This window comes from Hippocampus bargibanti, linkage group LG05 (assembly GCF_051943395.1).
Source record: "Hippocampus bargibanti isolate YZ-2025 linkage group LG05, ASM5194339v1, whole genome shotgun sequence".
Lineage (NCBI taxonomy): Eukaryota > Metazoa > Chordata > Actinopteri > Syngnathiformes > Syngnathidae > Hippocampus > Hippocampus bargibanti.
The window spans coordinates 3,693,285-3,710,307 of record NC_142738.1 but is presented as its reverse complement, the minus strand read 5'-3'; the positions used below and the strand labels follow the sequence as shown (position 1 = coordinate 3,710,307).

General features: G+C 36.9%; 1 protein-coding gene across 9 annotated transcripts in view; it reads left to right on the top strand.

The window, feature by feature from the left end:
* Positions 1–16,620, top strand: part of nrcamb (neuronal cell adhesion molecule b) — an 81,409-nt gene extending 64,789 nt beyond the window's left edge. For 6 of the 9 annotated variants that reach the window (XM_088995830.1, XM_088995829.1, XM_088995828.1 and 3 more), the window contains 5 exons: positions 2,209–2,331; positions 4,703–4,864; positions 7,856–7,987; positions 9,111–9,189; positions 14,938–16,620. In XM_088995830.1, coding sequence (XP_088851956.1) covers positions 2,209–2,331; positions 4,703–4,864; positions 7,856–7,987; positions 9,111–9,189; positions 14,938–15,184 — 743 coding nt within the window. In that variant the 3' untranslated portion in view covers positions 15,185–16,620. The remainder of the gene's footprint in view (positions 1–2,208; positions 2,332–4,702; positions 4,865–7,855; positions 7,988–9,110; positions 9,190–14,937) is intronic. The other 3 variants (XM_088995834.1, XM_088995832.1, XM_088995831.1) reach the window with 1 other exon arrangement.
* The last annotated feature ends 403 nt before the right edge of the window (positions 16,621–17,023 follow it).

Below are 17,023 nucleotides of genomic sequence, written 5' to 3'. Positions count from 1 at the left end.
TTTCTGGATATTCAGCGTGAGTCTTAAAATGTAAAATATAGATATATGCCGTGGAATCTTTGTAAAATACGCTCAGTAGAAGTCATTTCAAGTGATTTTGCAAATTATGGACACAACTTGTATGGAGGCGTCGGGTTGTCCTTTAACCCCCAGGGACAACGGTTACTGTGTTGTCAAGCTACATGGTGCATGAAGGGGTTAAAGCTTATTTATATTTCACCATTTTATGACAGGTCATGAAAATACACACCAAAATGAGTTTTTTGGTGTGGTATGTATTTTCATTTCACTTGGATACATACACACACTTTTTACTCACTGTGTGTGTGAGTGTTTAAAGAGAGGAAAAAGTTAATACCACAAAAAGTAAAACAATATTGATATCAAATTCACTACAAGGGTGAGGACTCTGAATATAACCATTCAGAAACCTCACTCCTGCGGTTATTTCAGTCTCAAGTTCACTTTTTATTTCTTTGTTCTTAAATAAGTTGAAGTGGGAAATGAGGTGACATTTAGTGTTCAAATGTAACACGAGTTCTTCTCTAAACTTATCAGCAACGGTGGTCCTCACTCCTTATCTGGAGTTATCCGGACCTCACAAAAACATTGAAACGGGAATGTGTGTGTATGTGTGTGTGTATTCATGTGTGTTTGCTTGGACATTTGTGTATCTCTACATCAATGGTGACCCACCTGTTGTCATTTCTCCATTGTGTCTGAGCTCGCCTGATTCATGTCGACAAAGACGTTGACGCAGGAAGTAGCGGTATTTATAGTGACGCATGCATGATGGGCACGCATGTTCTCCTCCTGTCTTGTCTTGTTTTTTATTCATTTTATGTTGGCTTTTCAAAATAATGTTTGACAGAAAAAAATCTAAGAGGTTAGAAACAGTACAGTGGAATTGAAAATATGACATTGAGCGCAATTCCCGAGTTTGTTCGGGTTTTGTTTTTTCATGCTTGGGTGCCGATAAAGCGCTGGCCGTGGCCTCTGGTAGTGTTTTTTTTTTCTTTTCCACAAGGGGGCAGCATTCCCTTTTTTTCCATGTTAGCGCTTTGTTCCAGCTTCAGCTGTTGATAAAGCGCTATGTAAACCAATATGTATGTATTGCATTGTATTTTGGACAGCAGCCCTCATTTCAAGCTTATATAACTCCAAACCCATATAATTTAGGAATTAACTTTTTTTATGATGAAAAAAGAGTGTCTAAGATTTCTAACGCTGTATTGAATAATTATGTAGTCTTAAAAAATGATATTCTGTGGGTCCTGGAAATCAAGTGACAATGACAAAAACCCTGGCAATGGAGTCTGGCATTGAATGAGTTAAAATGTAGATTTAATGGTAAAGTCACTTTTTTTAACTCATTCACTGCCATTCTGGAATGTATTCGTCATATTATTTTCAATATGACGTAGAGCGCCATTCCCAAATTATTTCGGGTTTTGTTTATTCATGCTTGGGTGCCGATGAAGCGCTGGCCATGGCCTCATCAATGTTTTTTTTCCCAGCATTTCCCTTTTTTTCCATATTAGCCCTTTTATGTCGTCCTAAAACTCAATATTCTGTGAGTCCTGGAATTCGAGTGACAATGACAAAAACCCTGGCACTGGAGTGGACACATTTTTTTGCACATCGTCTGGCAGTGAATGAGTTAATCGCACCATAAGGGTGGACTGCCAGCATCTTTTTTTTTTTTTTTTCATTTTGATTCTGGTTTCAAGTTTCATGGCTATCATCCCAGGTTTTTCTTCCTCGGGCGTGGTGGTTCCTAAAGTAAACAAACAACTGACTGCAAACCTCGAAGTGTATTGCTTACAATATAGCGAGCGACCAACATATTTTCATTGGATCATTTCTTGCTCTATACAAAATACAAAACAAAGAAGCTGACTCAGCACATATGTGCTAATGATTTGAACTGAGTTATGTTTGACTTTTGAGTCATTTAAAAAAAAAACAATTCCAATAGAGGTTCCACTGTACATGATGAGAATGACTTCTCATTGCATGGAAAGGCACGTTTGTTCCTACAAAAAAAAAAATGCATCCCATCCTCCATCAATGCCTTGATGTCACCCACGCATCGTGTTCATGCATTCATTCCCCGGTCGTGTTTGCCTTTGAGGGCTTTCACCCCCCCCTCGCTAGCACCTTCGCGCAATCACGCCGACCAACAGATGCTCTCTCTTGTGTGTTCAGCGCCGGCGGCCAGTCCTTTTGGCAGCGTTAACTCCTCCAGGGGAGAGGATGGCGGCACCTTGATCACGTGGGAGTACTGGGGCCCGGAGAGAAGCATTTTTTTAGAATACATAGCGGACAACAGTAAGCAATGGCATTGGTTTTTTTGAGAGCTTCGTATAAGGTGTGGGGGTATGTATGTATGTATGTATGTATGTATGTATGTATGTATGTATGTATGTATGTATGTATGTATGTATGTATGTATGTATGTATGTATGTATGTATGTATGTATGTATGTATGTATGTATGTATGTATGTATGTATGTATGTATGTATGTATGTATGTATGTATGTATGTATGTATGTATGTATGTATGTATGTATGTATGTATGTATGTATGTATGTATGTATGTATGTATGTATGTATGTATGTATGTATGTATGTATGTATGTATGTATGTATGTATGTATGTATGTATGTATGTATGTATGTATGTATGTATGTATGTATGTATGTATGTATGTATGTATGTATGTATGTATGTATGTATGTATGTATGTATGTATGTATGTATGTATGTATGTATGTATGTATGTATGTATGTATGTATGTATGTATGTATGTATGTATGTATGTATGTATGTATGTATGTATGTATGTATGTATGTATGTATGTATGTATGTATGTATGTATGTATGTATGTATGTATGTATGTATGTATGTATGTATGTATGTATGTATGTATGTATGTATGTATGTATGTATGTATGTATGTATGTATGTATGTATGTATGTATGTATGTATGTATGTATGTATGTATGTATGTATGTATGTATGTATGTATGTATGTATGTATGTATGTATGTATGTATGTATGTATGTATGTATGTATGTATGTATGTATGTGTTAATTTATTTATTTGTTTTTGTGTGTGTGCGTTCATTTATTTATTTATTTTTGCTCAGTGGGTTAAAACATTATCACGTCCTGTTATTGGCAGGAGCTTTGTGTATTTGCCACGCATCAACAGCGCCACTAACGTCGATTTGTCGACATTATGGATATAATAAATAAATAAACATAATCATCACTGACTAAGCCATTGCATCTTACCGCTGAATATGAAGAACTACGCTGCTCAATGATCGCAATATTAGGTACACTTGCACAATGTTTTTGAGCTTTTTAATATAAAATTATGTATTTTCCGATGTATAAGGCGCACCGGTGTATAAGCTGCACCCCCCAATGAATGGTGTATTTTTAAACATTTTCAATATACAGTGATACCTCAGCTTACGAACTTAATTTGTTCCCAGACAGTGTGTGTAAGGTGAAAATTTTGTTTGCCGAACATTTATTTCCCATAAGAAACCATTAAAAATGAGAATAATCCGTTCCCAGGTCCCCATAAAACATAATTTTATAGGGAATAAGCCTTAAAACTACACAAAATATACCTGATTTTATGTATAATAAATGTGCTATTGTATTGTAATTAAAGAAATAAACACTACTGTATAATAAAGTCGTTTTATTTACCTTTGATGGTAGTTGTCAATGGATGACGAACTTCCAGGTTGCCTCTTGATTGGATATTGGATAAATAGAATTATTTATCGCTCATGTAACTACTATATTTTCCGATGTATTCGACGCACCTCAAATAAGTGGTGTATTTTCAAACTATTTCCTTATACAGGTAACATCCGACTTACGACCGGTCGCAAATCGAAATGGTTGTAAGTCAAAATCCGTTCAAAATGTTGAATAGAGACTCGGAGGCTAAATGACTCGCAACCTCTCCCCTCTGATGTCGTACGCGTTGCCAGCCTGCTAGCGCGTTGGGTTAGTATTAACGTTTTTAAAAATAGGGTCTGGCGGTCGTGTTCGTAAGTTGAGCCGATCGTAAGTCGGATGTTACCTGAATAAGGTGTACCGGAGTATAAGGCAATGAATGACAAATGTTTTCCCAAATATAATATATAAATCTATATATCACTTGATGAAAAGAAATTGTCTCACATTTCCTGTCCCACGTAAATCCGCTTCACTTCCAAGCCGCAACAGGCTATGGAGAGATGCGAGATGTTGACACATGCGACGTTAAGATCTCAAAGTCAAGTCAAAGTCAGGTCTATTGTCAAATATGCTAATATGCATGACATACAGCACAGATGAAATTACTGTCCTCTCGGATCCAGCGTGCAAGGCACTTAGAATGACTTTAACAAACATAATAAACACGAAAACGCCAATTTGACGGGACAGAGAGGGGAGCCGCTGCATGTTCACGCGCCGCCATCTTGGGGGGAAAAAACTAATAATAATATGACAAGACAAAGACACATTGTGCAAGTATACCTAAATAAGTGCCTGGCAAGGTTACATGAACCGAAACAAGTTGCTGTCTAGTGCACATTCCTATCATATCACGACTTATATGACGTCTCCTACCCCGCACACATCTGTTGTATTATTCGCCGTACCCTCCCCCCCCTTGCAGGTGAAGGCGAAGACGAGTGGCGCAAAGAGCTGGTGAACAATTCTCAGACCTTTATGCTCAGGGGCCTGAAGGAGGGCCTTTCCTATAAGGTGCGCTTGGTGGCCCAAGGTCACGGCGACCAAGAGCCCCAGCGCTCCAAGGAGCTCACGGTGACGGTGCCAGGTGAGGCGCTTTCCTGGGCCCACCCGAGCTTTTGCACTTAACTCATTCGCTGCCATTACAGAATTTACTTGGGGAATTGAAAATAAGATGTCGAGCGCCATTCCCAAATCCAAATGTTTTCTATTTTTCATATTTGGGTGCCGATAAGGCGCTAGGCAGACCTCTGGCAATGTTTTTTCCCCTTCCACAAGGGGGCAGTAATTCCCTTTTTTCCATAATAGCGCTTTGATCCAGATTCAGCTGTTGTTAAAGCGCTATACAGTGATACGTTGGCTTACGAACTTAATTGGTTCCCAGACAGAGTGTGTAAGGTGAAAAGTGTGTATCCCAAAAATTTATTTATCATAGGAAACCATTAAAATGAGAATAATCCGTTCCCAGGTCCCCATAAAACATAATTTTCTACTTTGTAATTTTCTAAGCCTTTAAACTAGACAAAATATACCTTATTTTATGTATAATAAATACGCTATGGTATTATAATTAAAAAAAATATACTGTACTGTATAATAAAGTGGTTTTATTTACCTTTGTGATGCTCGTTGATGGAGTGGCCGGTTTCATCAGCATTAAACACTTGACGAGGAACGTCTGTGTAAGCTCTCAGTCGTACAGTCGTACAATCACTGTATCAACCAATATGTATGGATTTCATTGTATTTTGTACAGCCGTCCCCATTTCAAGCTCAGACAACTCCAGACCCATATAACTTAGGAATTAACTCATTTTTTTTGGTCTGATGAAAGAAGAGAATAGAATCTAAGGTTTCTCACCCTGAATCAAAAATTTATGTCGTCCTAAAACTCAATATTCTGTGGGTCCCGCAATTTGAGTAAAAATGACAAAAACCCTGGCACTGGAGTGGACACATTTTTTGCACATCCAGCAGTGAATGAGTTAAAAAAAAAACGGTGCATTGGATGGTTGCCGTCTAAAGCGGGCATGCTGTGTAATGCGATATGGAGTTGTTACTTTTGTTGTAGCGCTAATATAGCTGTATGCTACGTGCCTTGAATTAATACTTCAATATCATCTATTGTGAGTGTGCAGTTGGTGTGTGTTATCAATGGTCTGTAAGTGATTGTGTGTGAAAACATTTCATCATCCACATATTTCACATTTTTCAGTGTTGGGAAAATTATTTTCACCAGAAGCCGACTCAAGATTGTGCTTTATAATCCAATGATGGATCAATATTCGGATTTCTTGGATGTCATATTTTAAATGTTCTGTGAAGCATTTTCTTCCAGCTGCATTGGTTGTGAAAGCTGCACCTCACGAAAGCTGTATTGGATTGTATTGTATTCCCTTTAGCACTCAGCCATATAGTGAATGCTTAATGCAAATTCAGCCACAATTGTATCTTCTGTCCTATGCGTCTTATAATGCGGTGCACCCAATAGAGTTAATGAAAAATGTTTGAAAATATGTCTTATATTCTGAACCACTTTATAGTGTAGAAAATACAGTCTTTCCGAAACTTAATTAACTCATTCCCTGCCATTCTCGAATTTATTCGGGAATTGAAATTATGATGCTCCCCCCTTCCGCAAGAGGGCAGCATTCCCCTTTTTTCCCCCTTGTTAGCGCTTTGTTCCAGTTTCAGCTGTTGTTAATAATAATAATAATAATAATAAATTTAATTTACAAGCGCCTTTCAAAATTCTCAAGGTAACTTTACAGTCACTGGATGAGTTAGCTATCTAGCTAGGTAGAGACAGATAGCTAGCTAGCCAGCTTAATAATAATAATAATAATAATAATAATAATAATTTCATTTCCAAGCGCCTTTCACATCTCACAATGTCACTTTACAGTCACACGATAGCGCTATAAAGCCGATATGTATGTATTGCATTGTATTTTAGACAGCCGCCCTTATTTCAAACTTATATAACTCCAGATCCATATAACTTAGGAATTAACCTTTTTTTGATGAAAAACGAGAGTTAAAGGTTTCTTATGCTGCATTGAATGTTGATGTAGTCCTAAAACTCAACATTCTGTGGGTCCTGGAATTTGAGTGACAATGACAAAAACCCTGCCACTGAAGTGGACACATTTTTTTGCACATCTGGCAATGAATGAGTTAATGATGTATGAGTGTCCCAAAAGTCAGAATGCTTGTTTTTAGGGGGAAATTACTTTAGAATGCCGTTGCAAAATGTTCTGCTTGTTCATATATTGTCTGTCCCTGGCTGTACAGACACTCCCAAACTTAGGAACGAGATACGGTCCGAACGGTCGTTCGTAAATTGTATTCGTTTGTAAGTTGATTCAGTGCTATATTGAATATGGAATGTATGTCTCAGGCTGTTTGAGGCATGTTTGAGGTTTATATAAGTATAGTAAAGTCTCGTTATATCGATATCTGATATATCGATAGTCCCGGTTATATCGATACTATTTCTATGCACGCACGGAGAAAATTACATGCAAACAGGGTCGGATATATCGATAGTCCCGGTTATATCGATATTTTTTCGGACTCCCTTGAATATCGATATAACGAGACTTTACTGTATGTTGTTAAGGCTTGCATAAGTAACCTGTATTTGTTTGTACTAAAAAAATAACCATTTAATAAAATATATGTTCTATAAGGATGTGTACATGTATAACTGAAGAGAATACTACATACGTTACTACAAAATGTTCATATGTACCGTTGTTCGTAAATCGAATGTTTGTAAGTAGGGGAGAGTCTGTAATTCAAAGCCACTTGAAAGTAGCTTCATGGGTGTCAGATGACCACTGATGAAAAAAAACAAACTCTTAGAGCAGATGTTAATCATCAGTCATCAAAAGTCACAGAGTAAATAGTTGACTGACCCAACACTGGAAGTTTCTAACCTCCCATCATGCAAACGGTTAGCAAGCTAACCAAACACAAGCCGCTGCTTAACGAGTAGATGCTAAAATGACGCTTCTGGGAAAAGAGTCAGTGCCAAACGAAAAAGGTGAAAATGTCCTCTTCCTTCCCTCCTCAGCTGTGGCGAGTCGACAGGTAGACATCGCCACGCAAGGTTGGTTCATCGGCCTCATGTGTGCCATCGCCCTCCTCATCCTCATCCTCCTCATCATCTGCTTCATCCAGAGGAACAAAGGAGGCAAATATCCGGGTAAGGAGCTTTGCTTGCTAGCTAGCTAGCGTTTCTCGCTCTATCTAGCTAGATAGCTAGCATTTCTCGATCTATCTCGCTAGCTAGTTAGTATTTCTCAATCAATCTAGCCAGCTAGCTTGCTTATCTAGCTAGCTAGCAAGCTACGCTAGATAGATAGATAGATATTGGATTGGATTGGATGTACCTTTATTCGTCTCGCAGTGGAGACATTTACATCTCACAGCAGCAAAGAAGTAGAAAAACAAAATACTGGAGCTGCTGGAAAGGCAGCCACTCTCGCGGCGCCATTTTGAAGTTAAAAAAAAACAACAAAAAAAACATGACAACACAAAGACACAGAGTCATTTATTAGCTATCTAGCTATCTATTAGTGATATAGCTATCTAACTGGCTAGCTATCTAGCTAGCTATCTGTTAGCTAGCTTCTTGAGAGTTTTATAAATATAACCGCCTTAATATCATTATAAATACAATGTATTTTTTTTTTTTTATTATTATTATTATTATTAATAATAATATTATTAGCTATCTATTAGCTAATAATATTATTGGCTATCTATTAGCTAGCTAGCTTTGTATCTATTTGAGTTACTTCCGGGTTGAGTGAACGCTATATATATATATATATATATATATATATATATATATACAGTAAAGTCTCGTTATATCGATATCGGATATATCGATAGTCCCGGTTATATCGATACTATTTCTATGCACGCACGGAGAAAATTACATGCAAACAGGGTCGGATATATCGATAGTCCCGGTTATATCGATATTTTTTCGGACTCCCTTGAATATCGATATAACGAGACTTTACTGTATATATATATATCTATACAGTAAAGTCTCGTTATATCGATATCGGTTATATCGATAGTACTGCTTATTACGATACTATTTCTATGAACGCAAGGAGAAAATTTACATGCCGCAGGATCGGATATATCGATAGTCCGGTTATATCGATATTTTTTCCGACTCCCGAGAATATCGATATAACGAGACTTTACTGTATATATATATATATATATATATATATATATATATATATATATATATATATATATATCCTGTTTTATTTTGGCTAACTTCTCCTTCTCTTTTGGGGCCACAGTCAAAGAGAAAGAGGACGCTCACACAGACCCAGAATTCCAGCCCATGAAAGATGAAGATATCACTTTTGGGGAATACAGGTGAGAAAACGTATTCAAAGCGAGAGGCTCGTTTCAACCCATTAACTCTTTCTAGCACAAGCCGGCGCGCTTTTTCACCACTGACAATAATCAACAGGAAGTTGCCGTCTTCCCCCCTTAACCTTATGCACTTTTTTTGTGAGGGTGGACATATTTTGGACTCTTTTTGCTGGATGGGATTGTTAAGGTTCTCAGGATGAAGGGGGGGTTGATTCTTCCTACAAAAATATCCCTTCGATTTATTTGCAGCGTCGTGTGATTAATAAGCTACTAAAGACAGCGATCAAAGCTCACCGCGAACAAGCTATGCCTGTTAGCATCCCGATTGGAGGTTGCACACAGTACAAAGCACTTTATTGTACAGTGATACCTTGGCTTGGCTTACGAACTTAATTGGTTCCCAGACAGAGTGTGTAAGACGAAAGTGTGTATCCCAAAAAATTATTTCTCATAGGAAACCATTAAAATGAGAATAATCCGTTCCCAGGTCCCCATAAAACATAATTTCCTACTTTCAAATTTTATAAGCCTTAAAACTACACCAAATATACCTTATTTTATGTATAATAAATGTGATATGGTATTATAATAGAAGAAATAAATTGTACTATATAATAAAGTCGGTTTATTTACCTTTGGGGGCGGGACTTTCTGAAAATGGCCAATTCGCAGCTCTTTTTTTTTTTTGCAGATTTTGGACACTTTAAGTCATTTTTTTGGTGTTTTGCATTTGAATAAAAATATCATACTGCGTGTTTTGGATATTTTAGATGCTATAAAACGTTTTTTCTGATGTCAGTTAAAAAACAAAAAAGTGACATCGGTTGACCTTTAATGTTTAAACCACCTTCCCTCACTGCTGCGTTCTTGACCAATAACGTGGCTTTAACCGAAGACTGGGGGCGGGGAATAGATGACAAAAATAAGTCGTCAGCCATTTTGTTGTTAGAAGAATGGGCTCGTTCGCGAACGACATTGAGGCAGCTCCGTGGATATCCCAAAAAAAAGTTTGTATGCCAAGGTAAAATTGTCATAAATGTAACGTTCGTTAACCGAATAGTTAGTAAGCCAAGGGGTTCGTAAACCGAGGTATCACTGTATATTGTCGATGTGTTGTCATGTTTGTTTTAAATTAATGTAACGTGCATTAAAAAAAAACACGATGAGGTGCAAACAAACATTTTTTAAAGTACTTTATATTCATTATTATTTTTTTTTATTATATTATTTTTTGGTCGTATTATTTTTTGGTATGTATACCCAAATGTATTCTATTGAATTAAAACGGATATAACATGCATATCAATATGTACAGGAAATACTGTATATGGATATAATATGTGGGATGCATGCCGTGAAGAGTTGATATGAATTCATGAGGATATTAAAAAGACTGCACTAGTTAATAGTGTGTTGAAATGGATCGCTCGTCTACGTGTGGAAATGCATATATGTGTGCAAGGATGCAGTTATTTCAGAATTACGTTAAATATATATATTTTTTTGTCTCAGGATAGTCAAATGGAACCCATTCAATCATACAGATTTATAAAAAAAACAGTCATATAAAGTCATATAATAATAACAATAAAAATAATAATACATTTCATTTATAAGGGCCTTTCAAAACTCTCAAGGTCACTTTTCAGTCACAGGATAAGTTTTTCTGTGGGTGAGCAGCGGCAGCCACACACCCCAGTATTCCCTCAACTCAGAAGTAACTCAAGAACGCTGGCGCGTGTGGCTGCCACTGCTCACCTGCAGAAAAAATATCCTGTGACTGTAAAGTGTCCTTGAGAGTTTTGAAAGGCACTTATAAATGATATGTATTATTATTATTATTATGACTTTTATTCTTTTTTATTTATGTATATATATTATTGCTTTCAATAATAAACCAAAGCTATACAAACACACAATATGAACAAATGACCATCCTATTTTTTTGTATCACGGTTCCAAAACATGACACAACCTCCTTATATATCTAATAGTTAGTAATTTAAACACGTGTAAAAGCATGCTTTTTTTATGTATTTTTGTAAAATTTTATTTCAACAACTATTTGTTGTGTGAGTTACGCAATAAGTCACATGATCAACCTGTTTGGATCAGACAATGTTTACATGTGAGTACGTGTAGGGGGAATCCCTCAGTGCGGCGAGGTAAGTCTGTGTGTGTGTGAGTTTAAATGTGTGAGAGACAGAACATCAAACAAAAAAAACGCTCGCTTGAAAATGCATCGGAGGCTGTCAGTCATCAATTTGAATATTTGTGAAGTTATAAAGCCTTGGTGATGTCTGACGAATGCCTTTTTTGTCCGCAATGTGAACTTCATATATGTTAACTGAATGGGCAATTGTATTGGTGCACAATTATTTTTTAATATTAATAATAATAATCATAATAATAATAATCATAATAATAACAATAATAATAAAAATAATAATAATAATAAAATAATAATAATAATAATAATAATAATAATAATAATACATTACATTTTAAGTGCCTTTCAAAGCTGTCTAGGACACTTTACAGTCACAGACAAGCATAGGTACTATAATAACTAAAATACAATCACAAATAGAATGTAATAAAAAAAATACATTGATAAATAGAAACAAGAGAGAGAGCTACACAGATTTTTTTTTTTTAATATCAGAATAATTTTTATTCCCAAGTATGTAGAACACACAAGGAATTTGTCTCCGGTAGAAGACGCTGCACTAGTATCCTAAAAAAAATGGAGGCAAAAATTGTTACAGTAAAGTCTCGTTATATCGATATCGGATATATCGATAGTCCCGGTTATATCGATATTTTTTCGGACTCCCTTGAATATCGATATAACGAGACTTTACTGTATTTCTTTTTTTTTTTTTTTACAGAGCATTCCAGTTTCATAAAAAAGTGTATTTGCTCATTATTATTTGTGTAAGTGTATTTTGCTCAGTCTCAGTACAGCAAAAAAAAAGACATTTGAATTTGCAGATGTGTCCCAGAGACATACAGTTACATTAAGAAATGTAGGAGCCCCTGAGAAAGAACCAGGGGGAACGCCAGGTGTAACTTGAGAAATTAAAGTTTAACAGCCGCAGCTGGAAGAGACTCTTCAAACTATGTATAGTACATTTATTACGTACTTGTATATTTAAAATATATATTTAAAGGACAACCGACGCTTCTGGAAAAGTTGTGTCCATAATTTGTAAAATCACTTCAAATCACTTCTACTGAGCGTATTTTACAAAGATTCCACCGCATCTAGCTATATTTTACCTTTTGAGACTCGCGTTGAATATTCAGGAAGTAACAAGAAAGCATCTTCTCCGAATCTGAAGCCATTGTTTTGATTCTCGAGCAAGGCGAGACGTCCTGGCGTGATGTCACGAACAAGGGGGCGGGACCTTCTGAAACTCGCCATTTTAAAGTAATTTTTTAAAGTAGTTTTGGGACACTTTAACTTATTTTTATTGGTGTTTTGCATTTGACTATAAATATCAGCCTGTGTGTTTTGGGTATTTTAGATGCTATAAAACGTTTTTCTGATGTCAGTGAGGAAACAAACCTTTAAATCAAAAAATCCCCGCAACAACTGTTTGTGTTGCGTAACAATCAAGCTAGGGTGTCATCAAAACAATCACTTTCAAATCTGTTTGTGCCATAACAATCGCCCAGTCGTATACGTAGCGTTGAACTTCCATTTTTGAGATGTCCCAATACTTTTGCCCACGACGTGTCCAAATTGAACCAATCTTTCAGCATCATGACGGCTTTCTTGCCTGTATTTCATTGCCGTTCGACTCATGTACGCGAAAAAAAAAAAGACTTGCTTTGATAATGACGTCACGCTTTGTTGAAAAAGAAAACGATCACGCTTGCTTTTGGATGGTCGTCATTTTTTTGTGTTGCCATGGCAGCCATTTTTGTGTGTGTATGTCTGTGACACTGCAACAACAACAACAACAACAAAACACAGTGACCACCTTCATCTCTTATTTGGTTTCAAGGGGAATCCAACCCGTGTTGACATTGCTTGACATCTATTCCCCTGTTGCCTGATGGAAACCAACAATCACTCTGAGCTTTTTTTTTTCTTTCAAATTGGAGCTAAAAAAAAAACTGCACCGCCTTAACTCATTCACTGCCAGACATGTGCAAAAATGTGTCCACTCCAATGCCAGTGTTTTTGTCATTGTCACTCGAATTCCAGGACCCACACAATATTGACTTTTAATAATAATAATAATAATACATTTCACTTATAAGCGCCTTTCAAAACTCTCAAGGTCACCTTACAGTCACGGGATCAGTTTTTCTGTGGGTGAGCAGCGGCAAAAACACACGCCAGAACTTCACTCAACCCGGACGTAACTTCAATCGATAGAAAGCTAGCTAGCTAGCCAATCGATAGCCAACAGATACCTAGCTAGATAACCAGCCAGCTAGATAGTGAATAGATAGCTAGCTAGATAGTTAGCTAGCCAGCCAGATAGCTAGCTAGCCAGCCAGATCTTATAGATAGCTAATAATAATAATTGGATTGGATTGGATTTGCTTTATTAGTCTCACAGTAATAATAATAATAATAATAATAATAATAATTCATATAAGCGCTTATTGAGCAGGGTAATTCCCAGCAAAATGCAGCGAAAATAAGATTAACTAATTCACTGCCATTCATGAATTTATTCGAGAATTGAAAATATAACGTAGAGGGCCATTCGCGAATTCAGAAACATTGCCAGAGGTCTGGCCAGCGCTTTATCGGCACCCCCGCAAGAAAAAAACAAAAACCAACAAATTTGGGAATGGCGCTCTACGTCATGCTTTTCAATTCTGGTATAAATTCGGGAATGGTCTACATACACATTCAATACAGTGTTACACACCTTAGACTCTCTTTTTTCTTCAGAAAAAAAGTGTTAATTCCTAAGTTATATGGGTCTGGAGTTATATGGGCTTGAAATGGGGGTAGTTGTACAAAAGGCAAATGCTGCCACCTCGTGGGAAGGAAAATGTGGGAATGGCAGTGGATGAGTTAAATATGTTAATATCCCAAATCTACCTTTTGGAAGTCATTGACAAATATCTCGTTTTTTTTTCCGGACTCATAATTTTACGTTGTTTTTACTACGGTGGAAATATAAGTTACTTTGTACGCAATTTGGACCGTGAAACTACTTTATGCTAACCAAGTAGTAAAGTACATTAAGTAAATCGTAAATGTCATTGTTACACTGTTCCCAGCTCAAAATGAGCTGAAGTGAGTTGTACCCACTTTTGATTTAGAAGAAGAGTTATTAATTCCTAAATTGTATGGGTCTGGAGTTATATGAGCTTGAAATGAGGGCAGCTATCCAAAATACAATGCGATACATACATATTGCTTTATATAGCGCTTTAACGACAGATGAAACTGGAACAAAGCGCTCACATGGAAAAAAGGGATCTGCTTCCCCCTTGTGGAAAAGAAAAAAAAAACATTTCCAGAGGCCACGGCCAGCGCTTTATCGGCTCCCAAGCATGAAAAAAAAAAACAAAATTTGAACAAATTCGAGAATGCCGCTCTACGTCATATTTTCAATTCCAGAATAAATTTGTGAATGGCAATGAATGAGTAAAACAATAGTAAAAATTAATGTAGGAATGCTCCATGAAAGAAAGAAAAAAAAAATAAGAAAAATCTGCATTGGTTTCATTATGATCACCGCTAACGCCTTCCATGTTATTCTCTCCCCTCAGCGACAATGAAGACCATAAACCGTTAAAAGGAAGCCGAACGCCATCGAGCGGCACGGTTAAGCGGGACAACAGTGACGACAGTTTAGTCGACTATGGCGAAGGAGGCGACGGCCAGTTCAACGAGGACGGTTCGTTTATCGGCCAGTATAGCGGAAAGAGCGGCGGACGCGACACCGCCGAGGGCCACGAGAGCTCTGCAGCGCCATCCCCGATTAATGCTATGAACTCCTTGAACTCTTTCGTGTAGCCTCACCATTGCTAAGCGGGGGAAAAAGAACCAGGATGTTGTCATCAGGGGAAACCTTCAGAGAAAAACTCTTGGGAAGACGATCACCGAATGCCTTGACCATGAACAAGTCCATCTGCGTGTACATTGTCACCAAGACTTATAATAATAATCATAACACATTTGATTTATAAGCGCCTTTCAAAACTCTCAAGGTCACTTTACAGTCACAGAATCAGCGTTCACTCAATCGGGAATAACTCAAATAGATCAAGTTAGCTAGCTAATAGATAACTAATAGCTAGCTAGGTAGGTAGCTAGCTAGTTGGACAGCTAATAGATAGCAAATAGATAACAAATAGATAGCTAGCTAGGTACCCAGCAATGGTTGACCGCATTCAACCGGGAATAACTCATATAGATCAAGTTAGTTAGCTAGCTAATAGATGACTAATAGATAGCTAGATAGCTAGTTAGACAGCTAATAGATAGCAAATGGATAGATAGCTAGGTAGCCAGCAATGGTGACCGCATTCAACCGGGAATAACTCATATAGATCAGGTTAGCTAGCTAGCTAATAGATGACTAATAGATAGCTAGATAGCTAGTTAGACAGCTAATAGATAGCAAATGGATAGATAGCTAGGTAGCCAGCAATGGTGACCGCATTCAACCGGGAATAACTCATATAGATCAGGTTAGCTAGCTAGCTAATAGATGACTAATAGATAGGTAGATAGATAGGTAGTTAGACAGCTAAAAGATAGCAAATTGATAGCAAATTGATAGCTAGTCCACCTTTAGAATTGTGATTTAATCGAGCTTCTTTTGGCTTAATGAACATGACACATTCACGTCGACACTCTTAAATCAAATAGTGGGATAATTCATGTCATTTACATGCCTGTTCCTATTCATCGCAATTGTACGCAGCGGCCATTTTCTAAAATCATCACAACAATGTATTGACTTGTACTAATTACGCTTCTTGTGAGCTTTTATATGGAATCAATTTTTCTTTTTTTTTTATGAACTTGCATCAAGTTTGACCTTTTTATTGTTACGATGAGAACTTGCGGAATATTTTGTTGAAATATGTAAATATACCCTCACGTGGATTGTACAGGGTTTGCGAGGGAGGCACATGATTTCTCATGTTCATAGGACTGTATTAAATGTAGAGAATATATATAAATATACTGTAATCATTTTCTTGCTGTGCATTGTGTATATACGGTATGTTTTTTCTGTAATGAACTGGACCGATAGGAATCATGTTTGATTTTTTTTTCCCCAGATATTTCTTGCCCGGCTACACTGCCAAAGTGTTGTTTTCCACCATACTGTATTTTGTCAACTTGTTTTTGTATTTAAGGAACCGATTTGTACTAACCCGATATTTTGTCGTTTTAATGTTTTTTTTTTTTTGTTGATTGATGTGGGAGCTCTATTGAATGAATAATAATAATAATCATTTTCTTCGATTTTCTTTTTTTTTTTTTACTGAAGACTTGTACTGCAAAGGTGCTGAATAATGCATCGCTGATCACCGACCGGTGTGTCTTTTCTGTTGTCGTAATCAAAGAAGCAAAGTTTGGACCGTAGAAGAGCAAGAATTGGCGAGAAAGTTCTGAAAATGTGGTTAAGCAAAGTTGAGACGACCCAGTTTGAGATGGAATGCGGGTGAGTTCGGGTTTATACAGCCACAAAGTCTGGCAACGTCGATTTATGCTTTTTATATGTACACTTCGTTTTAAGGGCGGCACTCGCCATTTTACATTGAGCCATCAGCAATGTCGAGAAGACATTTAATGGGTACTCGTTTGCCAGCTAGTGTTTGACATTTTATATCGATTATT